General features: G+C 42.6%; 1 protein-coding gene across 1 annotated transcript in view; it reads right to left on the minus strand.

Annotated features, from left to right (window-relative positions):
- Positions 1 to 26,984, minus strand: part of MTHFD1 (methylenetetrahydrofolate dehydrogenase, cyclohydrolase and formyltetrahydrofolate synthetase 1) — a 58,432-nt gene that overhangs the window by 7,509 nt on the left and 23,939 nt on the right. The window contains 17 exon segments of the mRNA XM_082840907.1: positions 459 to 636; positions 1,492 to 1,592; positions 3,995 to 4,036; positions 6,291 to 6,430; positions 6,513 to 6,636; positions 6,906 to 6,974; positions 8,526 to 8,666; positions 9,293 to 9,369; positions 11,265 to 11,367; positions 13,699 to 13,773; positions 13,916 to 14,023; positions 14,869 to 14,915; positions 16,471 to 16,607; positions 17,476 to 17,649; positions 17,823 to 17,920; positions 18,414 to 18,541; positions 26,459 to 26,570. Of these exon segments, the coding sequence (XP_082697033.1) occupies positions 459 to 636; positions 1,492 to 1,592; positions 3,995 to 4,036; positions 6,291 to 6,430; positions 6,513 to 6,636; positions 6,906 to 6,974; positions 8,526 to 8,666; positions 9,293 to 9,369; positions 11,265 to 11,367; positions 13,699 to 13,773; positions 13,916 to 14,023; positions 14,869 to 14,915; positions 16,471 to 16,607; positions 17,476 to 17,649; positions 17,823 to 17,920; positions 18,414 to 18,541; positions 26,459 to 26,570 (1,854 nt within the window).

Consider the following 26,984-nt stretch of genomic DNA (forward strand, 5'->3'; position numbering starts at 1 on the left):
CCTGCCAAGGTGCTTTGGTTTTGCACCTGAGTGCTTCTCTGAACTTGAGGCAGCGCCCGTACCAGGAAGTGCACTTCGGACCATACTGCTTTCCCCTATATTGGGGAAAATGTTTCTGAGTTTGATGTAGCCCCTTGCCAATTTGCCATGACTCTTGCTTCTATATGTAACCCTCTCTCTCCTGCCAGCAAAGGGACTGTACTGTGAGTCTTTTCAAAGTTAGGATGTGAGCCAACCTCCCGGGGTGTTCTTGCCTGGATGCCCTGCTCTGCCCGTAAGCAGCAACGTGCGTTGATAAGAAAGCTGTCTGGAGTTGAGAGTCCAGGCTGTGGTCGTGTAACCCACCTACATGGGAATCAAACCCACAGGCTGAAGCTGCTAAACACAGGCTCTAAGCAGAAGCAGCCACACAGAAACTGCACTGTGCTTTTTGTTTTTGCATACAGTAGGTAACCCACCTTGAGGTCATAGAGGAGCTGGAAGCTGCTGGGTGCCTGAGCTGCCCTCTGGACGGCCTGAGCCAGCACCAGGGCGCCCTTGCCCCCTTCTGCCCAGTGAGTGCACTTCACAGCATCAAAAGCCCCATGTTCTTTGGCGAGGCGGGTGATGAGGTCCAGCTCGGCCTCCGTATCTGTCCTGTAAAGGCAACGCTTCATGTTAAAGCATTGACGATGGCTGAAGAGGACAGAATCTGTCATGTTTTTGCCATTAAAACCCATGTGAATTACCCACTGATAAACAGACACTAATCAAGTAATACTGCCTGGGTTTGAACGCTGGCTCCACAATTTACTAGCTGGGTGACTTTCAGCCAGTTACTTAAACTTTATGTACCTTGGTGTCCACATGGGTAAAATGGGCATAATCATAGCACTTATTTCATTGGGATGTTATGAGGCTTAGACGGTAAATACATGCAAAGTACTTAAAACATTCTAGGCACATCATAAGGAGTCGATAAATACTAGCTTTTCAAAAATTTTGCTTCCTATTTTGCTGTGAATAGACCATCAGAACAAAACCAAAACCAGCATTACAATAACTAAACAACCCACACAAGTTCTCTTACAGGAACACTTCCAGCTCAATACGTTTAACAAATTGTCAAGACAACATCCTACCAGGCCTGGTGAACTAATGGAACTGTGTAGGGCTATGACCTTCTCTTAGCACCAAAGGCCTTTAAAGACCAAAAGGAACAGTTAACTTCTGGCCTGTGTGTTACCCACTTCACCTGGTGGAGAAGGGCACCCACAGGAGCCAAATCTGACTCTGGACCCTCAGCAAGTGAGGTGATGAGTCCCCTGTGACATATGCGGTGCCTGTCATATGGCAGGCTCTCATCAACAGCTTCCAAAGCACAGGCTTAATAACCAATAGCAGTAACTGAAGAAGAGAACAAAGCTAAAAGCTGGGCTGCACAATCAGCACCAGGAGATGTTTGCTGGCCGTTTTCCACAGTCCCCCTCGACTCTTACACTTTATACTTACTTGAAGGCGTTCACGGCCACTACCACTGGAACTCCAAACATCCTGGCATTTTCAATTTGTTTCTTCAAGTTACTGAAGCCTTTTTCAACCAGCTCCAGGTTCTGCAGAAACAACAGTGGAAGGTCTGTGAGGTCAGAGAGCAGAACTGAAAACAGTTGCAGGTTCTTCTTAAAAGAGAAACTGTCTCCTTGACCCAGAAGCCACTCACTGTCAGGACAAGCCAACAGAGACATGCTGGAGCCTGCAGCCCTCGGGTGAGCTGTGCTCCTGTCCTGGCTGCCCTGAAAGGGTGAGATTTGCTGGTGCATCTGCCCTCATCGTGCTGTATCTTAATAGCTTATTTGCTGTTTGAACGGAATCAGCTGCCTTTAAATAAATTATATTTACGACCCCTGTTTTATAGATTGTATGTACTTATATGGTACAGCAGTACAAACCGACTCTGTTCAGCATGGCACAGACCCTGCCATCAGAAGACAGGGCCTAGCACACATAGTGTGTGGCATTTGTCAGAAAACATGGAGTCGTCAGTGATGCTTTCACGGGTTTAAATGAACTCAACCATAAACCTTTTTTTTTTTTAATTAATTTTTATTGGTATATAGTTGCTTTACAATGTTGTGTTAGAACCATAAACCTTCTTGTGTCAGAAATGAGATAAATACCATTTTTAAGAACCAAATACTATGAAATTTAAAGGAAAGTAATTAAGGAAACACATTTTAAAATATTTTAAAATATGCTTCCTGGAGCACTGCTTGCAGCATGGGAAAACTGCAAACAACACAAAGCTCCTTCAGTAGGGGGACTGAGCCAGTGAATCGTGATATACACACTCGATAAATATGTATCAGGTACGTGTTATGAAAAGTGCGAGTATCTGTATTAGCATGGAACCTCTCAAAGATGTAATGAAATGGCAAAGCTATGAAGAGATTAATTAATCCCATTTTTGGACAAATACAAAAATACATGTGCATATTCATGGAATTTTTTTAAATGTTGAGAGATACGCACCAACTGTTAACTGGGGACTCAAATCATATATATATTATATTCTTGTATTATTTAATTTTTTTTACAAAGGGTATATTATTATATAAGCTTAAAATACATTAAGTATTTTAAAAATGAAAATATCAGTCTTATATAAAAATAAGTACACTAGATCGTGAGTAAAACCCAGCAGTAATAGCGCTTGGTTTGTGGATTTCATAAAACAGCAGAAAAAAGGTAAGATATAGAAAACAACTGAGATCATTATAAACATGATTTATGCTTTTTCCCCCTTTAATAATTGAAAACTGAGATTAGAATTTAGTTGACATTCTAAAGAGCACAGCTAATTCCTTACCTCTAGTCACATGAAAACCAATTAATACATAAGATTGATTGAGAACAGTTTTAAATAAGTAGAATTTCTTAAACGAAGACACCAGCTGGGCCAGTGAGGGGCAGTTGCTCTAATTAGATGCAGGAAAGGCTGCGGGGTGGCAGGAGGGCCAGAACTGTGAATTCCCCTCCTACGCATGAATCAGACAAATGACCATAAAAGGCAAATCATAACTCAGAAGACAGGCAAACTGAAGGCACCAGCAATTCTTTGCTAGCTGCTTTTGAATTACTTCATTTGGGGGCTGAAAAGTGACCCTGTACTGCCTGACAATTTAAAAGCCTCCAAAAAAGGCAGAAAAACTTGAATCAACAGTGATAGCAGCCGAGCTTACCATCTCATTCGGGGGCCTAATCTCTCACATGATAACCTCAAACTGGTGCTAGAGATGTTTCTTCGACGGTTAATGATATAAATATGAAAAGGTTTGAGCTCACAATTCCTTGAGCCCCTGCTTAATGCCATAAACCAAATCAGTTTATGAAAACTGCCTAGAAAAATAACCAGGATGCTGACCCTATCTTGGCCCCTTAATATGGATTTAACTCTGCAGAGGAAAAAGCATTTCAAAAAAGGCCCCTACTTGCTTCTGATATGAACGGCATTTGAGAATCAACGAGCTAATGCAGGGAAGACAAGGAAACTTCCATGAGATTAGTGCAGGCTTTCTCAACCTCAGCACTACTGACATTTTGGGCTGAATATTTCTTTATAGTGGAGAGTGTCCTATGCACTGTAGCATCCCTGGCCTCTACCCACTGAATGCCAGTAGCACTCCCCACCTCAAGTTGCAACAATCAAAAATGTCTCTAGACATTGCAAAATGTGCTGGGGTGAGGGTTGGGATGGGGGGTATAGGGGGTATACCACTGGTATAGGGGAGCGGTTTTACTGACATCCTATGCGGGCAATTGCTTTATGAGGCATTTCTTCCCTGTTTCATTTAGTACAGTTCTTTAGCACACTGCAGGCCTGTTAGCACACCCTGCTCCCAAGAGCAACCCTGGGTCATAGCGACAGCCCAGTCATTTCTAAATGGGCCAGGTTGAGAAATGCTGATTCAGAATGTGGTGCTTTCTAGGCCAAGTAATTAGAAGTGACTGAAGTTACCTCCTCTATGTAAGCCTTGGGCAGAGGAAGTCCAGCAGTAACCTGGAAGGAAAAGAAGCAAAGTCAGAGGCATTTTCTACTTCAATTAGAGTTCGGCTTCAAACAGTGCTTTGCCATGTGTTAAAGGCCAGAAGCTGCATGCTTGTGGGATACACAGCAGTAGAAGGTTGTTTTCTGCCCTAAGGATTTAGAGCTATGACCAAAACTATGGCACAGAATAAAAATGACTGCTTTGAGCAGAGTGGGAGACCTTCGTGGCCTGAACTGAAGAGGTGAGAAGGGATGAATCTATGAAGGCAGGTGAGGGAAGGGATGTGTCCTTGGCAGGGGCAATAACCCCAGCAAGTGAAGCACACAGCAGTGGGGGTGGAGGTAAAGCTGAGTGTAGAGAACAAGGCAGCTGTGAGCCCTGCAAAAGCCACCCTGAGACATCTGCCGTGAAGTCAGATGCCCTGCGACGGGTCCGTGAGCTGGTCCATGGAGCCAGCCCACTCCCTTGCAGGGCTGAATGGGGCACGTGAGCAACAGGAACAAGAGGGAAACAACACACAAGGATTTTCTTCCTCTGTGGGTGCTCACTGTTCCAGAGGTACCTGGTGGGTCAGCCCTGCTGCATCCACAGGGAAGTGCAACAGGGGTGAAGGCGCCAGTTCCAGGGACCCCACTGGGCAATGGACAGTGATTAAGAAGCCTTCAGCTTGCTCTGCTCCCTTTCCTCAGAGACACCATGGTGCTCCAACTCCAAAGGGGCCTCGGAGAGGTGGGGCACGAAGCAGGGACCTGAGCCCACGGTCCGGGCCACACGTGGCTCCAGCAGGTAACAGGAGCAGCAGGCGAGGGTCCCGGCAGAGCTGTGCGCAAAGCTCTCCTCTCAGTGCTGCCAGCTTACGCGCCCACAGTGTTTTCCAGACATGAGATCAGGAGAGGAGGTGCAAAGGCGTGAGGGTGAGTGAGGGGGTGCAAGAGAGAGAAATGTTGGTTATGATCAGGAAGGAAAAGGGAGTCCGTCCTGCACGCCTAGCAGAAAGGGGCATCCTGGGTTAGGAGCACCTCGGGGACGAGTACGACTGCAGAGGTGTGCTGGGGTTGTGAGAGCAGTGGCTCTCCCCTTAGTGGGGACCTAATCCTTTCATGGGGTCCAAGAGTTCAAGACTATTTCCATAATTCTAAGACATTATGGCTCTTTTCACTCTCATTATTTCCTGAGTATACAATGGACTTTTCCAAAGATTATGTGACATGTGATATCACAACAGATCAAATGCCAAAGATGAGACTCCATCAGTCTTCGATTAAGCCAGATACTGAAGAGATCTGAAAAACGTACAATGCCTAAATGTTGTTTTGGAAAATATAGTCACTTATCACTTAAAAAAATGTTATTTATGTTAATATTTATGTCAATATTTAATTTCTAATATAGTAAATATCACCAGACATAACTCATCTGAACAAAGAGCTCTTTTAGGCCCTTAATAATTTTTAAGAGCGTAAGGAAGTTCTGAGACCAACATTCTTGAGAACTGCTATAACAGGAAAACCCCTGATCACTACACTAAGAAACAGTGATTTTCTTCTGTAGGTGAGGGAGGTCTTATTTATCAAGTTACTAGACCAGCTCCCGGAGGACAGGAATTTAATACTTCAACTAATTTCTGAAAACGAGCACCATGTCTTCACATGCAGGTGCTGAAGAAAAGGTGTTAAAATAATAGAGCAGACAATACAATTTCTAAGCAGTATGAATTCAGGAAAACACAAAGTTCAGGTTGGAGCTGAAGATAAACCATGCTCACCTGTTTCTCCCCATCACCTGGAGGCAGTCTGGAGCTCCTTCTCCCCCGACTCCAAGCTGTTAGCGGTCCTGCCCAGCACCCACCTCCCAATAAGGGGCTGACCTCTATCTCAGCTAAATGGTTTGGTTGGCTGGCTGCCAGCATCACCGTTAGAGGGAAAAGGGACTCAGATTTAAAAAGAACAGTCTGAACATAAAGGAGTTTTTTGTAAATATAGCCAAGCACATGTCCTTGGAGGGGTTTTGATATTATCAGGTGTTTTGCTCCGAAAGGTAGGCCATGAAGACAACCTCGGCCCTCTTAAAATGCCAAGAGCTGGTACTGCCTAGGAGTGATAAGGCGGCCAGCACAAGAGCCGTCTGAACATCCCCTGCTTCTGGCAACCCATTAGTCATGAGGACAAGAGCAGCTTAATGAAGAAACTGGCACAAGTCATCCAGTTTCCCTTTAGCCTTCAGAACATTTCTGAGAACCAGCCTCTTCCAACTCCTGATCCTCACCGTGGGGCCGCCTCCGTGCATTTTCAGAGCCCTGACAGTGGCAACAAGCACCACCACATGCGGGCGGAGACCAGAATACCGGCATTTGATGTTAAAGAACTTTTCCATTCCAATGTCTGCTCCGAATCCTGCTTCAGTCACTGTCACGAGAAAAGCAACTGTAAAAATGCCATCCCAACTCCCTTGATGTTAAAAGAAAAAACAGTCTATCACTGATTTCACGAAAGCACTCGCCTACAAACCCTTCGGGACCAACAAGCTTGAGTGCAATCCGGTCTGCAATGATGGAGGAATTCCCATGTGCGATGTTGGCAAATGGCCCAGCGTGAACAAATACTGGAGTGCCCTGTGGAAATCAAGACATCGTGAGCGAAGCTGCGCATCCTGCTTCAAAAGGGACCCCTCGGTAAGGGGACCAAAATTAGCTGGAATCCAAAAGAAAAAGACTTCCCAAGGGAAAGTATGAAGCCACCTCTTTTAGATTTCAGTAAAGTCCCAGTCACAACTATGAGAAAGAATGGGAAGAAAGAGATGACCAGGGAGAGAAGGTCTCTGACTTCCCAGGAACAATCTGTTTTACAACCAATCCAGGAAGGCAGGAGTCACTCTGCTCACCTCTAATGTCTGCATGAGATTGGGCTTGATGGCGTCCTTCATGAGTACTGTCAATGCCCCGCTCACTCCCTGCAAAACAAAGGCATGAAGGGTTGATTCCCACCAGCAAAAAACCTACCTTTTGAAGCCCAAATTCAACATTCTTAGGTCTTCCTTTTTTAGCCATCCTGGACCAATGAGTACTTTTACCTAAACTAGACCACCCATTCATTTGTTTATTTATTTTTCAGGATATACAATAAAGTTGCCAGTTATCTTAACGGAGAAGAGAGAATGAAAATGACATCCATATGTAAATTCTGGAAAAATACATAAGCCTGGAAACAAGCATCTCAGTGAAGCTCTGTTGCTGATCGATGTGGATAATCCATTTTAGACTCATTTACGGTATGGAAACGCTAGTTCCTAAGAATACTGAATTATAGGTAACTTTGGTGTCTGGGCAGAAATGGCTGTAAACCTGATTTAATATGTGTCTCCTGTACCTTAATCTGAAAATTTACCCAGGAGTTCAACACCAACTCTTACATATCAGGTCCCTCTTTTTAAGCCATCCAGCCACAGATGAACAAACTGGTATCACTGTAAGATAAAGCTATGGATCCCACTTATATTCAGTTTTAATGAGTTTCTAAGTTCCTGGCTTGGTGTAAAAATTTAAAACAATTTCTGTTCTTATACATATTAACTGTGAAAACAGGAAATTAATATCTCCCCCCTTTTCCGGATTCATCTGACAGACCGCTAATCATAGGCCAACCATTTTGGTGTATGTGAACACAAACAGGCTTTTAAAAAAGTAATCTAGGGGACTTCCCTGGTGGCGCAGTGGTTAGGAATCTGCCTGCCAATGCCGGGGATACGGGTTTGATCCCTGGTCCGGGAAGATCCCACATGTCGCAGAGCAACTAAGCCCGTGAGCCACAACTACTGAGCCTGCACTCTAGAGCCCGTGCTCCGCAACAAGAGCAGCCACCGCAGTGAGAAGCCTGCGCACTGCAATGAAGAGTAGCCCCCGCGCGCCGCAACTAGAGAAAGCCCACGCACAGCTACGAAGACCCAACGCAGCTAAAAAAAAAAAAAAAAGTAATCTATAAGATTATCTCATTTCAAACTCCATAATACCATGTAGATAGTTCAGAAATAATCCTGATGTGGACAATGAATATAGCAGGACCATTAGAAGAACCGGCTGAGCTGTTCCCAATGTGGTCATCAGCGTGGATATGGTGCCGAGCCTCATGATGAGAGGCCTCTGTGCAGGGAGGCCTGTCATGGGGAGAGGCCGGGGGGTGACTCCAAGCTCAGCTCTAAGGGCCTCACATGGACTCCTGATGCTCTCTGAAACCGAAGTCAGACACCCTCTCTTGGAAATACTCACAGGCTGAAGATATTGCTCAAACCCCCTGTGGTCTATTATTGGAGCATACCATCTATCACTCACTATGGAGTACTTTTTATAAACTTCATAATTATATAGTGAGTAACAAGATCATATGAATTTATTAGTTAATTGCAGCATCTTAAGTATGCCACAGTTTTTGTCAGTGGTAACTGCTGAGAAATGCTGGGACAACAGACGCAGACGGATTGCCAAGTCTGCAGTGCCCGGCTACCCACCAGATCTTCGGTACTAATGGGCTCCCCTTTCTTGCTGGATGCCACCACCATTTTGCTCAGTCTCTCTCTCATGTCTTCTAGAGAACTGGTGAGAGCCAGGACAGCCATGATTTCACTGGCCACGGAGATATCAAACTGGGCCTGTTGGCAGGGAAAAGACACATCAGGGAAAACTGTGTTAAACAGAAGCGTGGATTGCAAAAGTAATCCTTGTTTGCATCCCAGGCTTAAACAAATAGCTTAAAAGGACAGAATAAAAGAACAGTACAAAAAGAACTTAATGAAAATAACCTTCCAACAGCAAAAATTTGTAATTAATTATTCTAAGACCTTGAGTAGTCGATTTTTTACGCATAAATGTTCTAGTAGGACCAACGATCCCTGTGAAGGCAGCTTGTAATCATGTGATCATGGTATCCCTAACATACAAGGGACTAACTCAGAAGCTCTTACACCGAAGAGACATACTGCAAAATGGCCACAAAAAAGAAGCAATCTTAATCAATTCATGTACAAGGATATTCACTTGGGGCACTCCACCTCCAGGAAAAAATACTGGGGGAAAAATACACAGGTGACACATGGGATTTACTGCAAAAACTGTCAGGAATGCTCAATACCACACACCTACTCGCTCTCATTTTACAAGGGAGAAGGCAGAACAACAGCTGGCAGTATCAGCTGATCAGGAGGGGATGGAGGAGGATAGAAGCAGCAAGGATCTAGTGCCCATGAACTAATTTACTTAGAAAGGAACAGGCAGTTACCGTCCGTGTGTGCCCCTTCTCCGTGGGAGCCTGTCCAATTGTGATCTTCCTCAGGAATCTGTCATTGGTATCCAGCACTACGGTAGAAAAGGAAGATACAGTAGAGAGGGAAAATACAGCAGACATAGTAGAGAGGGAAAAGGACCATAAAGTCAAAGGAACCAGCAGAATTTTAAGCAACAAATCTAACTTAATGACTATAATATTTGATTTCAAAATGTATGGTAAAGCTAGAATATGGGTCCAAGTTTAGAAATGATGTTTTCATACCATTAACGTGCAGGAATTAAAGACAAGACGGTAGAGTGGCTTGGTTTATTCTTCCTAGAGAATTCAAACAATTAACTAGAAATCTGGAATCCGTTTCAAAGCATATTCCACACTCCACAAAAAAACAGAGCAGGCCAGTTTTTCAAAAGGCCAAGGTTTATGTTGTTCTGTGGGATGACTCACTGATCTTACATAACCCTGAGACACACAAGGCCCATAAACACAGGGCAAAGGCAATGCCTTTTGAAGCAGGCTGGGTAACAGACCTGCTCTTTCCTTTAGCACACTTAGAAGAAGTAATTTCCATTCTGATGACAGAACATCTTTCCAATTGCATACTCTTGAAAACATGGCAAAGATCAACCTACTAACTAATCTTAATCCCCCCACCTCCTAGGTCTAACTATGGTGAACATTTTAGTGTATTCCCAATTTTGTTTTTTGTATGACATACCAAAAATAACAACAAAACACAAAATGAAAAACAGCAGCAAACCAGTTCACACTCTTTTAGGGTGGCTCAAAGAGGAGAGGTACTTTCAAGGTACTTGATAACATGCCAAAGTATTTTCCTTAAAGACTGTAATAATTTAAACACTAAAAGCAGTGTCTTGTGCAGCACTTGGGGAAACACACACACCACCCCATTTGATAAGTGAAGGATGTAATGAGTTGTTGGAGTGTATCCTTATTTTTTTAAAAAAAATAGTGTCTAGTTCCTTGCATCTAATTTCTGTGTATAGAACAGCCAGTCAATGGGTATGATCCATGTTTTCCCTTGTCTGCTTCTACTTTCTTAGAAAGCATGAATTACATATAAAGCAAAGGAAAAATGATTGTGATAATAAATTTTCAAAATGGATCTTTAGCTTATTCCTCATAAAATATGATACCATATGTCTAAAGCTATTGAAGCAAAGGAAGAGAAAGATCAGTGTGGTTTTAGATATTAGGAGAGTTGCCTTAAAAATGCCATTAGCTAGCAGTTACTGAGCCAACGACAGTCACAAAAACAGTCAATAAATTGCCTGTCAGCTGCATTCTGTGCATCTAGATGAAAATTTCTTCTCAGCAGTGACAGAGTTTAGACGCATACACTGTTGGTACAAAATAAAACTCTAAGCCATGCTAGTTGACACAGAGAAAAGCAACATCTGGCAGTGAAACCAGGCAACTCACTCACCAGTCTGCTGGATGTTTAAACCTTGAAGGCTACCTACTTTGCTACAAGAGAGTTTAAGAAAATGAGGTAAAAGTGAGCAGGCAAGCTCCAGACCTACAAGAAAAATCAAGTCACTTATGCCAGACAAGAGTTCTAAGAATAAAGGGCAACATGATTTAAGAAGTGATTAAACATCACTTCTCTACTTAATGACACCAAAACTTTCTGCATAAAATGAAAGTTGCAAAATGTTATTTTTGGTTTATGTATGAACTTCCTTAAAACCCTCCTCACGCCAATGAACACTGAAGAGCCAGCAAAATGTCCAACTAACCGAACAAAAGGAGGTTTGATTACAGCTAATAAGGAGGGAGACAGATGGAGGTGGCCAGGAAAACGAGTGAGTCGCCATCTTAGTCAGGCCTTAACCATGAAAATACCAACACACAAGCTATGGGCCTCCCATTTTATCACCTCTAAGGGAGGTCATGGGGCGTGCAGTATAACCAAACCAATGGGGTGTACACCCTGCTCTGGTACCTCTTTGCCAAGTTATAGTTTCTGGATCAATGTCCAATCTTGCAAATCTGTGTATCTCTTCATCTGTCAGTGTGGTAGGGTCAGTCTTTTCAATGCCTAGTCTCTGAAGAGGTAGGAAAATTAAAAAATAAGACAAACCAAACAAAAGCAGATATGATTTAAAAAAAATTTTTTTTATCCCTATCTCCAGATAGGGGAAATATAAACCATGTTAAATTCAGGAGGGAAAACTACGATCCCTTTGGCTAAATCTTTATTTCCCATTCACACATGTACAAAGGTATTATTAACATGTTTGTCCCTATCACTGAGCACCAGAGGCATTTCCCTAAACCGAAGCCCTACGTAAACACAGTGACCATAAAGTGTTGTACCTAACTCACCATATGCAAACATATTGAAAGGAAAAGCTTTTTCAATCAAGCAGCTGAGAAGCCCAAGTCACATGCAAAATTAGAAGGGCAAAACCAATATCGATCAATAAAATCAATGTAAATCACTAAGTGCTTTTTAAAAACTAATATGCTGACCTTTAGAATATATTTAAAGGGATAAATAGTCCTTTTGAGGCAGAAGAAAAGAAGAGGCATTGCTCTAGCACAGTACATGCTTTTTAAGTAGTACTATCCTTTCACTGCCTTCTTACTATTCCAAAAGGCACAAGAAGGGTTTGTTTCTTCCTCCTCACGGAACTTGGAAATTTATTTATTTACAATGTGTACCATGGTCAAATACTGAAATGGAAAATGCCTTTAAAATGTACTCTCTTTTTCTCTTAACTCCTGGTAGATCTGAGTGGCCCCAGCAAACCCTACTCTTCCCATAGTTCCCTTCCTGGGTTATGAGGACTTTTTTTTAAAACCTCAGGTGTGTTTTCAGAGCTGGTGCTCACTGGCTTGTCAAATAGCATCACAAGCCTGGAACATGACATTGTTTACAGAAGTCAGCAAAACCCTCAGTCACTAAGCTGAGAATTTGCTGTTGACAACCCTTCTTGACTGAGTACCTGGTGGGTAGACTGTGATAATACAGCACAAGAGAGGATGCCTGGGGACCAGGAAACAGAAGATCGACGTTCTAGTTCCAACCTGGTGAGGGGTGCTGTGGCCATTGACAAGTCCCTTGATCTCAAATCCCAGAGCTTTTTAAAGGATCATTTAAACGTTGAGTCCAGCCCCTCCCCACACCTGACAGAAAGTTCCATGAGCAAAGGTAAGATTAGAAGTTGCCTGCTCTTCTACAGTACTTGCTGCCTTGCAGAACACAATTCTTTTACATAACAAGGTAATAGCTGACTTACCTTATGCAAGGATGTTTTGTGGGGTGTGAGAACAAGAGAAGCTAAAAAATATCAAACTGTGTAAAAGTCACTTTTTCTCAAGTCCAGAGAAAAATGCATATATATAAATAGTGACAGAACTGTAAAGCAAGTAGGGCAAAATGTAAATCATTACTGCATCTGGAGCTTGTATACTATTCTTACAGCATTAAAATATAAAGTTGCAAAAAATTAAAAATAAGGTGAGTGTAACTACTATTGATAACTAGGTAGCACATACCATTTATTGAATGCTTATATGTGTCAGGCAGTCTAAAGAATATTTACAGATATATAACATTTCTTTCATATGTAAAAGTAACACAAGGATATATTTTGAATTTTATTTTGAAAATTTCCTTGTGCTACCCCTTTATAGTCACACCTTTCCCCGACCCATAACTCCTGGCACCCACTGATCTATTTTCTATCACTATAGCTTTGTCTTTTGAGAATGTCATATAAATGGAAGCATACAGTATGCAACCATTTGCGGCTAGCTTCTTTCAAGCAACATAATGCCTCTGAGATTCACTCAAGTTGTTGTGTGTATCAACAGTTCATTCCTTTTTACTGTATGGATGTACCAGTTTGTTTATCCATTTATTACAGAAAGATATTTAGGTTGTTTGTAGATTTTGTTTCTATATGAATACAAGTTTGCATTTCTTTTGAATAAATACCTAGGAGTAGAATTTATGGGTCATATGGTACAGTGTACGTTTAATAACTATATATTTGTAATAGAAGTTCAAAAAAATACAGAAGTAACCACTCTTGCTTAAGGCCCTGATGCTGCAAAGAGCAGGTATTCAAACTCTAGAAGCTGCTATGTTGCCACGCTGGCATCCTGACTCCTATATCCATGCTATAAAGAAGTGTCGTTCTTCTTAGCTGAGAGCAGGTCCTCAGTGCTCTATTGATCCTGGGACTAACCACTAAAAATTCAAAGATAAGTGAGAAACAACCTCTGCCACTCATCTTTATGTATATCTAACCTTATGACTATGGTTATGGACGAACTTGTCCAAAACAGGCTACTCTAAGGAGATTATAACCTCCTTATCAATCACCTAATTTCACACAATATCAAAAATGAACAAGGGAAAAGCTTACCCGTAACCTCCGGATTTGGATATCAGAGAACTTCCTCACTCCATTTACTGATGGTACCAAACGATTAAAGAGGGCCTTAGAGAAAAGGAGGAAGAGGGCTTTTAAGAGAGAGGAATGCCACTGTCTTGCTACCTGCATTATTGGTACCCAAGGGTCCAACATTAATTCGAGTGCTTCAAACCTTCTGAAAGTGCCCGTGGGGGTCTCAGCAGCCTACCTTGTCTGTCTGGGTCTGTTCATGGAACATCCGGGCATCGATGGCCGCAGCCACAAGGTTATTAGCTGCAGTGATGGCATGGATGTCACCAGTGAGGTGGAGATTAAACTACAAAAGGGTAGAAGCCACATCAGTCTTCCAACTTCTCTGCATCTTTTCACATTCATTCTATTGCAGCCAAACCAACCCCTATGTTAAAGCCAATGGAAAACTGATGGCAGCACAGCTAGTGGACAAACACCAACACAGCTATCTCTTGAAAACAAATTACCATCTGTCCTCAGAAGGAACACTGATTTTCCCTAAGAGACATGGCCAATAACCATGAACGCCACACCCCTGGGATCAGCAGCAACGCTGGATTAGTAAGAACACACTCACGTCCTTTAAACAGTGAGCAAGAAGTACACTGGAGCGACCCAACTCCATGCCCATATGCTGCTCCCACTGCTGTGGTTATTACTTTGAATTCACTTCATGTTTGTTCTTCCCTATCTTATGCTTCATTTAATCACTTGCTTATTATTTTCACTGCAAGCCAGGCTTTGAAGTCCTTGTCATGTCAAAAAAGTAAACTGTTGGGCTTCCCTGGTGGCGCAGTGGTTGAGAGTCTGCCTGCCGATGTAGGGGACACAGGTTTGTGCCCTGGTCTGGGAGGATCCCACATGCCACGGAGAGGCTGGGCCCGTGGGCCATGGCTGCTGAGCCTGCGCGTCCGGAGCCTGTGCTCCGCAACGGGAGAGGCCACAACAGTGAGAGGCCCACGTACCGCAAAAAAAAAAAAAAAAGTAAACTGTTTAAAAGTTGGCAAATTAAGATGTTTTTCTCTGAAGTACTGCTTCTGTTGAGCAAACAAGTCATTTGCCTACTAAGATCTCTACAATAGACTTTAATCCCAGGAAGGAAAAACTATAAAAAAAGGTCTGATCCAACCAAATCCCAGACCACATTACCTCTTCCATAGGAATGACCTGTGAGTAGCCACCACCTGCAGCACCACCTGGAGGACAGGTCAAGGTTGAAGACTCACGTTAAGCACGTTTCACCATGACTTGCAAATCAAATGAAAGCAAATTGGTTTTTGTAACTGCTCTGCATATTATTTACTTTTTACAACCATTTGGACAGATTTGATCAAGTGCTTTCTAATTTTCTTGACCAGACTAAACCGCTTGATCTTGTTCACTCTGAATAGTCTCTCAACTGAAATCTGAATCTAACTGACAAAACCATAAACACATAACATACCTACTCATTATCTTTAGAAACAGGTTCCCCTTGATTCCTAACATTTGTTAAGAAAAACCCAGCCTACAGTTACATAAAGGCAAACCTGTTCAATTTCCTACCCTCATAAATGCTATTCTGGCATTTTAAAAAAGGAATATTTAAAATAAACACAGCAACACAAACACAGAGACTGCAATTCTTCCTAAATAGGACACATATGGTAGAAAACAGCTTAACTGCTAGATTTTTGCTGGCCCATTTGGATTACTAACCAAAATCCAGTTAAAAATGTCCAGGTTAACAGTGAGATAAATGTCAATCTGAGGTAGAGGTTTTGTGTGGGTTTTTTTTGTGGGGCAGAGATCATGCAATGAAAATGGGGCAATTTGTGATAAGAGGAAAAGGAGCATATTGGGTTCAATAAGGGGGAAAAGGCTCATTCTGAAATAAAAGGGGGTTATTAAGTTCAAAGGCAGAACTAAGTTAACGCACTTATATCAAAACAATAGGCTGAAGAAGGACAAAGGCATACCCCGTGTCAACATTTGTAGTAATTGTTAGAACAAGCAGGATATGTGATACCCTATCGCCAAGCAAATGATGAAGCTGACTCTGAGAACCTATTTTAATTAATAAAAATAATTTTAATTAAATGAACATGTTTGCAGTACTGTAGCTATCAAAAACTGAAGGTGAAGTACAGTTATTGATGTTGTGTTTTCATCTAATCAGAAGAAACACTGGGTTGATGGTATTATCTTAGAGCTTGAAGTAGACGTGGGGACTCACCCTGGTACTTGATGATACTGCCTTGAATTCAAGCTACCTCTGAACCCCAGTTGCTGCTGTTGTAAGTGGAGATAAAACTAACCAGCTTAGAAGATAAAGTAACAGGCATAAACTGCTTAGCACAAAACCTGGCACGAAGCCTATGCTCAAAAAGCATATGCTTTTCTTATTCCCTCAGTGTGAAACATCTGTAGGGTTTGTCTTTGTCTCTAGAAAGTCAGCATGGTGATCAGTGGCTGTGATTACCTTTATTGTTACTATGAGAGTTGACTATCGGTCATATAAAAGCACCCCTGGCTACATATTACCCATCCCAGGGAATCCCTGTGCAGTGTCAGACAGTGACAGCAGGAGTTGGGGTGATCCAATGAAAGCCTTCACCAAAAGCACCATGATGCTCTTCTGGGATGTGATGAAGCTGTTTCTAGTGTCTAAATGAGCTGAAGACCCCGCACACATTCATGGGCCAAGTGGGCCAGGAGGACTGAAGGAGGTGCAGGCGCCCTCTGGCCAGCCAGGTCTGGTGTCACTAATACCTTTTATTCCGAAGGTGGGGCCCTGAGAAGGCTGTCGCACACACGCGAAGACATTCTGATGGAGATGGGCACTGAGGCCCTGCACCAGCCCAATCGTGGTTGTGCTTTTCCCCTCTCCCAGGGGTGTTGGAGTTATTCTTCAAGATGAAAGCAAAACAGGAAAATTACATTTATGTAAATTAAATTCATGTGTATCACTAAGTCAGCTCTGATCCTAGAGAGTGACTCTTAATCTGAATAACCAGAAAGATGAAACACATGAAAGGGATCTTTTCCAAGGGTCTTAGTTGTAACTTCCCCCCAGTTTGAAACTAAAAAAGACTTCGGCATTTTAGCTCTTCTGACAGTTAGGGGCAAATATACTCTACTTTGTAGGAGACACTGCTATACTTTTAATTTCTCAATTTAGTCTCAAAAACTAGCTTTTAACTTAGCCAAACAAAAAACTAGATGAATCCTCAACAGATCTACAGAATTAATGATCTGGGGTTTAAAAAAGGCAATTCCATCTGAAGATCAGGTTTTAAGATTCAAACTCTTCCACCTACTAGATGAATAACCTTGACAAATTTTCTCATCTCTATAGAGTTGTCTACTCTTCTTCACAGGGTCGCTGTAAGGATGAAATTAGATAAAATACATATGAAAATGCTAAAACCTGGGCTTCCCTGGTGGCGCAGTGGTTGAGAGTCTGCCTGCCGATGCAGGGGACACAGGTTTGTGCCCCGGTCTGGGAAGATCCCACGTGCCGTGGAGCGGCTGGGCCCGTGAGCCATGGCCACTGAGCCTGCGCGTCCGGAGCCTGTGCTCCGCAACGGGAGAGGCCACAACAGGGAGGAGCCCGCGTACAGCAAAAAAAAATTAAAAAAAATAAAAAATAAATAAAAAGCTAAAACCAAATTAAAGGAACCTCCACATATACATGGCTAAGCGCAAATGCAACCCCTGGTAATAATAATCAGGACAAATATTAAGATTCAATTGGCAAATGGACAAAAATCATACCCGGTCACCACCACGTATTTCCCGTCGGGCTGGTGCTTCAGGCGTTCCAATACTGACAGCAGGACTTTGGCCTTGGTTTCACCATACAATTCTATCTCTTCAGAGCTCAGACCAATTTCTCGAGCCAGGTTACCAATGGGCTTTGGCTTGCAAGACCGTGATATATCAATGTCACTTAGGAGAAATATAGAAAGTATGTATCAACCTTTATTCACGGGACTCAATCAATGCCATCCTAGTAATGACCCACCTCAACCACGTTCGGAAGGGGCATACACATAACCATGGTATCCATCAGCTAAACCCCCACCATCCACAGTGTGAAAACAGCAAAAGCTTCTTTTTACCTTGGCACGGGTGTCTTCAGGTTAAGTTTGTTATACTGAATGATCCACTTCCCTGGCTTAAATTTCTCCAGGAAACGCTTTGCACTCTCTACCGTGCTCTAAACAAAATGACACAAATGGAACTGAGAAGAGGTGATGATTTTAACCTCCACCTCAGTTCCTAGTCCTGGTCACTCAAGTTCAATCACAAAATGAACAGCTTCAGGATCCGCCTGTTAACATGCTTCAATTCGAGGCCGGAGTCTATAGGCAGCAGGATGCCCTGGGCTGCGTGCCTCACCCCCACCAGCTGGTGTGTGTTACAAAGGGCAAGAAGCCAAAACATACTGAGTGAAGCCAGGCTGCTCGTACTTTTTCCCCCTTAAGTTATCACATTCCAGAGTAAATCAGAATCATGCTACCCCTACTTCCCTCTATTAATACGACTGATTCTACTTCTCTCTACTTCCATTTCCTTTTTTTCTTCAACAGATTCACATCCTTACTTAGATTCTGAGTACGTTCTATGACATTTCTACTTGGGGAGAAATGCAGTACCTGGAATTCTATCAGCATCGTAGAACTATTACAGAAACGTCCATTCACACTTACCTGCATTAGCATCACCACCGTCATTGGCCCAACGCCACCAGGAACAGGAGTAATGAAGCTTGCCCTCTCCTTGGCCTCCTTGTATGCCACATCACCCACAATTTTCCTCCCACTTGATTTTGTATCATCTGGTCAAAGAGGTAAAAAAATCAAAGCACAGTCTCAGAATCACAATCTTCATGTTTATTTCTAAGTTATGTGATCAATTACAACAGCTTATTCCAAAAACTAAGTCGAGTTTAGGGTGTGTAGTCCCATCTGCTTCAAGTGCCTACTTTACTTAAAAGCTGTGGGATGTGATAAAAGCTCCCCATTTATGATAAAAACTCTCCAGAAAGTAGGCATAGAGGGAAGTTACCTCAACATAATAAAGGCCAAATGTGACAAACCCACAACCAACATTGTTCTCAGTGATGAAAAACTGAAACCATTCCCACTAAGATCAGGAACAAGACAAGGTTGCCCACTCTCACCACTATTATTCAACAGAGTTTTGGAAGTTTTAGCCACAGCAATCAGAGAAGAAGAAGAAATAAAAGGAATCCAAATTGGAAGAGAAGAAGTAAAACTGTCACTGTTTGCAGATGACATATTATACACAGAGAATCCTAAAGATGCTACCAGAAAACTACTAGAGCTAATCAATGAATTTGGTAAAGTAGCAGGATACAAAATTAATGCACAGAAATCTCTGGCATTCCTATACACTAATGATGAAAAATCTGAAAGAGAAATTAAGGAAGCACTCCCATTTACCACTGAAACAAAAAGAATAACATACCTAGGAATAAACCTACCTAAGGAGACAAAAGACCTGTATGCAGAAAACTATAAGACACTGATGAAAGAAATTAAAGATGATACAAACAGATGGAGAGATATAACATGTCCTTGGATTAGAAGAATCAACATTGTGAAAACGACTATACTACCCAAAGCAATCTACAGATTCAATGCAAGCCCTATCAAACTACCAATGGCATTTTTCACAGAACTAGAACAAAAAAATTGCACAATTTGGGCTTCCCTGGTGGCGCAGTGGTTGAGAGTCTGCCTGCTGATGCAGAGGACACGGGTTCGTGCCCCGGTCTGGGAAGATCCCACATGCCGCGGAGCGGCTGGGCCCGTGAGCCATGGCCACTGAGCCTGCGCGTCCGGAGCCTGTGCTCCGCAACGGGAGAGGCCACAACAGTGAGAGGCCCGTGTACTGAAAAAAAAAAAAAAAAAAAAAAAAAAAAAATTGCACAATTTGTATGGAAACACAAAAGACCCCAAATAGCCAAAGCAATCTTGAGAAAGAAAAATGGATCTGGAGGAATCAGTTTCCCTGAATTCAGACTATACTACAAAGCTACAGTAATCAAGACAGTATGGTACTAAAAAAAAAACAAAAAACACAACAAGAACAACAAAAAAACCAGTATGGTACTGGCACAAAAACAGAAATATAGATTAATGGAACAGGATAGAAAGCCCAGAGATAAACCCACACACATATGATCACCTTATTTTTGATAAAGGAGGCAAGAATATACAATGGAGAAAAGACAGCCTCTTCAATAAGTGGTGCTGGGAAAACTGGACAGCTACATGTAAAAAAAATGAAATTAGAACACTCCCTAACACCATACACAAAAATACACTCAAAATGGATTAAAGACCTAAATGTAAGGCCAGACACTATCAAACTCTTAGAGGAAAACACAGGCAGACACTCTATGACATAAATCACAGCAAGATCCTTTTTGACCCACCTCCTAGAGAAATGGAAATAAAAACAAAAATAAACAAATGGGACCTAATGAAACTTAAAAGCTTTTGCACAGCAAAGGAAACCATAAATGAGACGAAAAGACAACCCTCAGAATGGGAGAAAATATTTGCAAATGAAGCAACTGACAAGAGGATTAATCTCCAAAATATACAAGCAGCTCATGCAGCTCAATATCAAAAAAAACAAACAACCCAATCCAAAAATGGGCAGAAGACCTAAATAGACATTTCTCTAAAGAAGATATACAGATTGCCAACAAACACGTGAAAGGATGCTCAACATCACTAATCATTAGAGAAATGCAAATCAGAACTACAATGAGGTATCATCTCACACCGGGCAGAATGTCTATCATAAAAAATCTACAAACAATAAATGTTGGAGAGGGTGTTGAGAAAAGGGAACCCTCTTGCACTGTTGGTGGGAATGTAAATTGATACAGCCACTATGGAGAACAGTATGGAGGTTCCTTAAAAAACTAAAAATAGAACTACCATACAACACAGCAATCCCACTACTGGACATATACCCTGAGAAAACCATAATTCAAAAAGAGTCATGTACCACAATGTTCACTGCAGCACTATTTACAATAGCCAGGACATGGAAGCAACCTAAGGGTCCATTGATAGATGAGTGGATAAAGAAGACGTGGCACATATATACAGTGGAATATTACTCAGCCATTAAAAGAAACAAAATTGAGTTATTTGTAGTGAGGTGGATGGACCTAGAGTCTGTCACACAGAGTGAAGTAAGTTAGAAAGAGAAAAACAAATACTGAACACTAACACATATATATGGAATCTAAAAAAAAAAAAATGGTTCTGATGAACCTAGGGGCAGGACAGGAATAAAGACGCAGACAGAGAGAACGGACTTGAGGACACGGGGAAGGGGGAGGGTAAGCTGGGACAAAGTGAGAGAGTGGCATTGACATATATACACTACCAAACGTAAAATAGATAGCTAGTGGGAAGCAGCCGCATAGCACAGGGAGATCAGCTCGGTGCTTTGTGACCACCTAGAGGGGTGGGAGGGAGGGGAAGAGGGACGGGATATGGGGATATATGTGTACGTATAGCTGATTCACTTTGTTATACAGCAGAAACTAACACAACAATGCAAAGCAATTATACTCCAATAAAGATGTTTAAAAAAAAAAAAAAGCTGTGGGATGACAGGTGTTTGCTATCTCCTAGGGAGAAACTTACTTTACTTGCAAAATTCCACAAGATGCTTAAGTGGTTTTTCAGAACCAGGAGAATCCTTTTGTCTTCTGTCAGGTGGCAAATAAAATACCAACTGTGTTTTATTCTTAAAGCCAACCACCAAGTATACAATGAGCACCTTTTAAAATGTTAATTTGCCAAGGCCTTCAAAGGAATTTTTTGGGTGCACAAAGCTCCAGCTATCTCGCAGCTGCCAGATACGGTTTCTACAGCAACTGTCAGCATTTTGTAAGCTCCAGGCATGAGCTGGAGGAACAATTCAACATCCAATTCCAAAGACGAGCAGCTACTTAAATGTATGCAAAAAAGCAAAGAATATAATTACACTCCCGTTAAAAGGATACAAGAACTACAAATCTTAGCAGCAAAGAACAGCTATTCAAGAGAACAAAACCCCATGATGCATCACTGCTCACTCACTCCTACACTTGGCTTCAGTGCACTTCCAGGAGGGGCTGGGGACAGGGCTAGACCTTGTGGTTGGTTCTAAGGTAGGACCTGGTAAGATCTTAGCCATTTCATCTCTTTGATCAGATTGCCACAACTAAGAAAGGAAGCCTCAGGATTCAGCCAAAAAGCCAGAATTAAGCGACTTCAGCTCTAGGATCAGCTCTTTCACTAACCTCGAGTTTCCAGCCCCTGTGGGCTCCTTACTGATCAGAAGTCCAAAGGGGCAAAGAAGGATGAACACTACCTATTTCACAAGCTTGAGGAGAATCAAGTAAATTGTGTGTGTTTCTTGACATTGAAAAAACACTCTCCGGGCTTCCCTGGTGGCGCAGTTGTTAAGAATCCGCCTGCCAATGCAGGGGACACAGGTTCGAGCCCTGGTCCGGGAAGATCCCACATGCCGCGGAGCAACTAAGCCCGTGCGCCACAACTACTGAGCCTGTGCTCTAGAGCCCGTGAGCCACAGCTACTGAAGCCCACACACCTAGAGCCCGTGCTCCGCCACAAGAGAAGCCACTGTAATGAGAAGCCTGCGCGCCGCAACAAAGATTAGCCCCCGCTCGCCGCAACTAGAGAAAGCCTGCGCGCAGCAACAAAGACCCAATGCAGCCAAAAATAAATTAATTAATTTAAAAGAAAAAACATTCTCCAAACATAAGGGTTTCTCTTCCTACCCTAGATAACATTAGATATTTTCTATATGTACTCTCAGGAGCTGGTGAACACAACCCCTTGTGATGGTTTCAGGCTTCTAGATTATAAGGCAGCAAGCTACGGCAACGGCAGAACATTTCCTCTCATAATCACTAAGGTCGTTTCAAAATGCCAGGGAAGTAACAGTTGAGGGTTGCCCTTGTATGGGTTTCAATTGTCTAACACACCGAAGTTAGCTAAAAATACCCCCGTACCTCCTTCTATTTATGAATGTTAGTCACTTTCTCCGTGTGTTTCTGCACATACAGGAGACACGTCAATTACTGCACAACCTCACGCTGCACTGGGTGAGCTCAGCTCTGCTCCTTAATCAAATGCTATCAGGGCTGGCTTCAGTGCCCTGTGATGTACGTACAGGGTTTCACGGAAGGTGTGATGTGGTCAGTGGAAAAGTGACTCTGTCTCTAAGCACGTGGCTTCAGTAACCATCAAACATTTTGCTTATCTATCCCAGCCCTAGAATTTCTCTTTCATCTGGAACTATTAGTGCAAAACTACTTAAGATCCAGCTGAGGGACTTCCCTGGCGGTCCAATGTTAGGACTCTGCACTTCCACTCCAGGGGGCATGGGTTTATAATCCCTGGTCGGGGAACTAAGATCCCGCGAGCTGCGCGGTAGAGGAAAAAAGAAAACCCAATCCAGCTGAGCCTTGAGTCCTTCGCATGTAATTTGGGGGCCCCAATAACAGGGTCCAGTATAGAAGCCACTACGCTGGATAGGTTGAGACTGGATTGAGAGGGGTTAGGAATCTGTTCCCCCCTTTTATAACCCTTCCAAATAAAACGCTATTAATCCAGCCCTTTTCAAATTATCTTTAGTAAACCACCAGGAAGAACACTTTTACATGCTTCTCTGGCCAATACTTTCTGCTCTGTACTTGAATCTTAAAAAAATATTCCTCAAAAAAAACCCCAACAAAACAAAAACCCATAACAAAGAAAAACAACAAAAAACTACGTACCTTAATTCATCCTTAATTTGGAAAATAACTTAAGATGTTATTCCTGAAAGGACCATGCAAACGATTTAAATCAAAATATGAACCAAGAAGTGGCCCAGTTGTGGAAAGTGGTGTTTCAAGAGTGAACATTTGAACTCTCCTACCCTGTTGGTGGGAATGTGAATTGGTACAGTCACTATAGAGAACAGTATGGAGGCTCCTTAAAAAACTACAAATAGAGCTGCCATACGATCCAGCAATCCCACTCCTGCGCATATATCCAGAGAAAACCACAATTCAAAAAGATACATGCACTCCAATGTTCACTGCAGCCCTGTTTACGATAGCCAGGACATGGAAGCAACCTAAATGCCCATCAACAGAGGAATGGATAAAGAAGATGCGGTACATATATACAATGAAATACTACTCAGCCATAAAAGAGAACGAAATAATGCCATTTGCAGCAACATGGATGGACCCAGAGATTGTCATACTGAGTGAAGTAAGTCAGAGAAAGACAAATATCATGATATCACTTATATGTGGAATCTAAAAAAAGGGTACAAATGAACTCACCTACAAAACAGAAATAGAGTTACAGATGTAGAAAACAAACTTTGGATTACCAGGGGGTAAAAGGGGAAGTGATAAATTGGGAGACTGGGATTGACACATTCACACTATTACATATAAAATAGATAACTAATAAGGACCTACTGTATAGCACAGGGAACTCTACTCAATACTCTGTAACGGCGTATAGGGGAAAAGAATCTAAAAAAGAGTGGATATATGTATATGTATGCCTGATTCACTTTGCTGTGCACCTGAAACTAACACAACATTGTAAATCAACTATACATCAGTGACAATTAAAAAAAAAAAAGGAATGAACACTTGCAAAGAGCAGTCTTTAGGTCCTCCCGCTCACCCTCGGGTCTGTAACAGTGATCCTGCCTTCCTTGGGGAACAGTAACGATACTTATTCACCTATATCCCCAGGATCAGAAAAAGTATAGCTGACCAGGAGGAAAGATACTGCTCTGACCTTATTCATACTTTACCTTCTACATGAGGAATAAATGTGAATAGGAGGTTAAGTTTCATGTGTAAGTCATACGAGACTCAAGAGCCCTACCCAGGTTTTTCTTCTTTCCTCTTCTCAAATCCAGTCTAAAACAAAAGAAGTCAAAAGCAGAAATATGATATAGAAGATGCAAGGTTTTAAACAGAATGAGCTTGAATGTCACGTTGCAAGTACTGAAAGTGAGGAGTTGTAGGACAGCAATTTCTTTATCACCCATCAGATAATTACACTACAAGAAAAGGAGTGATCAATTATGAGCTACTGTCTTAAAAACATGGTACGGAGAGTGGGAGGGAGGTTAAAAACGGTGAAGGCTTGACAGTGACTCATGTTCCTGGCAGCTTAGTGACTATATTTCAAACTTGAGATGGGAGGGGAGGAAAAAGAATATTCTTGCTATAACTCTTTTTAACATTCCAACAGATATGGCTGCCAGCAGTCAGAAGGCACACGCTGGACACGGCACCTAGAGGCAGACTAGCGGAGAAAAGGCACAGGACACCAAGCATGAGTGACATACAATGAGAGAAACATCAAGTTCTGCGGGAGGGGAGGGAGGGAGAGAAGGAGTTTCAAAGAAGGAGAGATCATCTCTTTTTTTTTTTTTTTTGATCATCTCTTGCTGAAGGAAAATCAGACAAGGTTTGGAAGGAAGAATGGACATTTTGGACAGAGAGGAGGTGGGGAGGAAGTCATTGGAAGTGAAGATCACGGTTGCGCTTTATTCAGTTGTGTAGCCCAAGGCCTGGAGTGGTGCCTGATGCACAGAAACAGTCGCTTGATTAAAAATTGTTCCTTTTTTGAACCCACGAGGTATGTATACAAGTATTCACTGAATTGTCCTTTCAGATTTTACATCTGAAAACTTCATGAGGAAAAGAACAGCCTGCCCCACTAAAGATGCAGGCAGAGGGGCAGCAAAGTACAAACAGGCATGTGCAGGAGAGCATGTGGTCCATTTTACAACAGTTTAAGACAGGTAATCACAAAGTGTGTGTGAGAAAGAAGGCCACAGAGGTGGCTGAAACTAGTATGGGGCTAAGGAGTCTGGCAGGTAACATGGAAGAAAGAGGCTCACAGGTCCACATCAAGACCCATAAACATGGCAAGAGTGCACAGATGGATCTGAGTGGGAGTCAGCTGGCGGTAGGGAGACCAGGGAGAAATTTATAGCAGTGCATCCAGCAGAGAGGGTGACTCTCAGTGGTGACACTGAGAACAGAGAAGAAAGGGAAAAAACTCATAAAATTTAAAAACGGATCCATACATGGAACGATTGGGAGGGAAACTAAAAGGTTTCAGACTTGTGGGAAGGAAGAATGGTGATGATATCACTAACCAAAACGGCGCAGTGAGGAGTAACTTAGGGACGAGGATACAAGGACAGTTTTGGACATGACTATAATGTTGGCTTTATCCTTTACCTAGAAATAGCCCAGGCCAAACATCTTTGCAAAGCCCTAACTAGAGGACTCTTGACACAATGTGTCCCTCTCCTGGAGTCTCACAGCACTTTGCAAAGATCACACTATATTTTAACCATCTTTTGTTAAAATCCATCTCTACGTGATGATGAAGCGAGAAATCATCTTGCCTCCTCTCCCACCCTCTCCCTGGACAAGGTCATCTTGCACTGCACGGCACAGCACAGTGGCTAAAATCACAGGCTCTTCCTGCAAGGGGCAACTATGCCGTCTACTAACTTCATGCCCCCATGGGTAGGCTGATCACTCTAAACCTTAGCACTTCAAGCCTAGAATGGGACAAGGGGTTCTCGCTTGGGCTTCATCTTCCTCTGCCCAGCCCGCCTCCAGAAACCACCTTTTTCCCCCAGCAACACTCACCTGGGACATAATTGATTCCACAGTCGATGACTATTGCCCCAGGTTTGATCCATTCCCCTTTCACCATTTCAGGCTGACCAGTTGCAACTACCAGGATGTCACCTTTACTTACCTAGGGAAGGACAGTTCTGACTTCAGAAACTAAACAGTGAAACATAAAAAAAATCTAGAAGTGGAAAGGACATCCGTAAGCTTTGTATGAAATTCTTCATTGTCGTCAGCTATTTTATGCAGGCCACACACTGTCTCTGACAGCTCTTCATATACTGTGCTCATTCCTACACAGGTCAAAACCTCCCCTTTCACTACATATTTTACTGAATGGGGAACCTGATGAGAACCTTTGAGACAGGGAGGAGTACAGGCTTGGAGCCACAGGCCTGGGACAACGTCCCTGAATTACATGACACCTGGAGACTGCCCCCTCTTCACCAGAATGTGGGGACCACCACCTTCAGCAGAGCATTGCTTGGGGAGGATTAAAGAGGTGCTGGGCCTCTCTTCTGGTCTGTCGCCACATTTAAGA

Source organism: Leucopleurus acutus, assembly GCF_964270905.1.
Source record: "Leucopleurus acutus genome assembly, chromosome: 1".
Classification (NCBI taxonomy): Eukaryota; Metazoa; Chordata; class Mammalia; order Artiodactyla; family Delphinidae; genus Leucopleurus; species Leucopleurus acutus.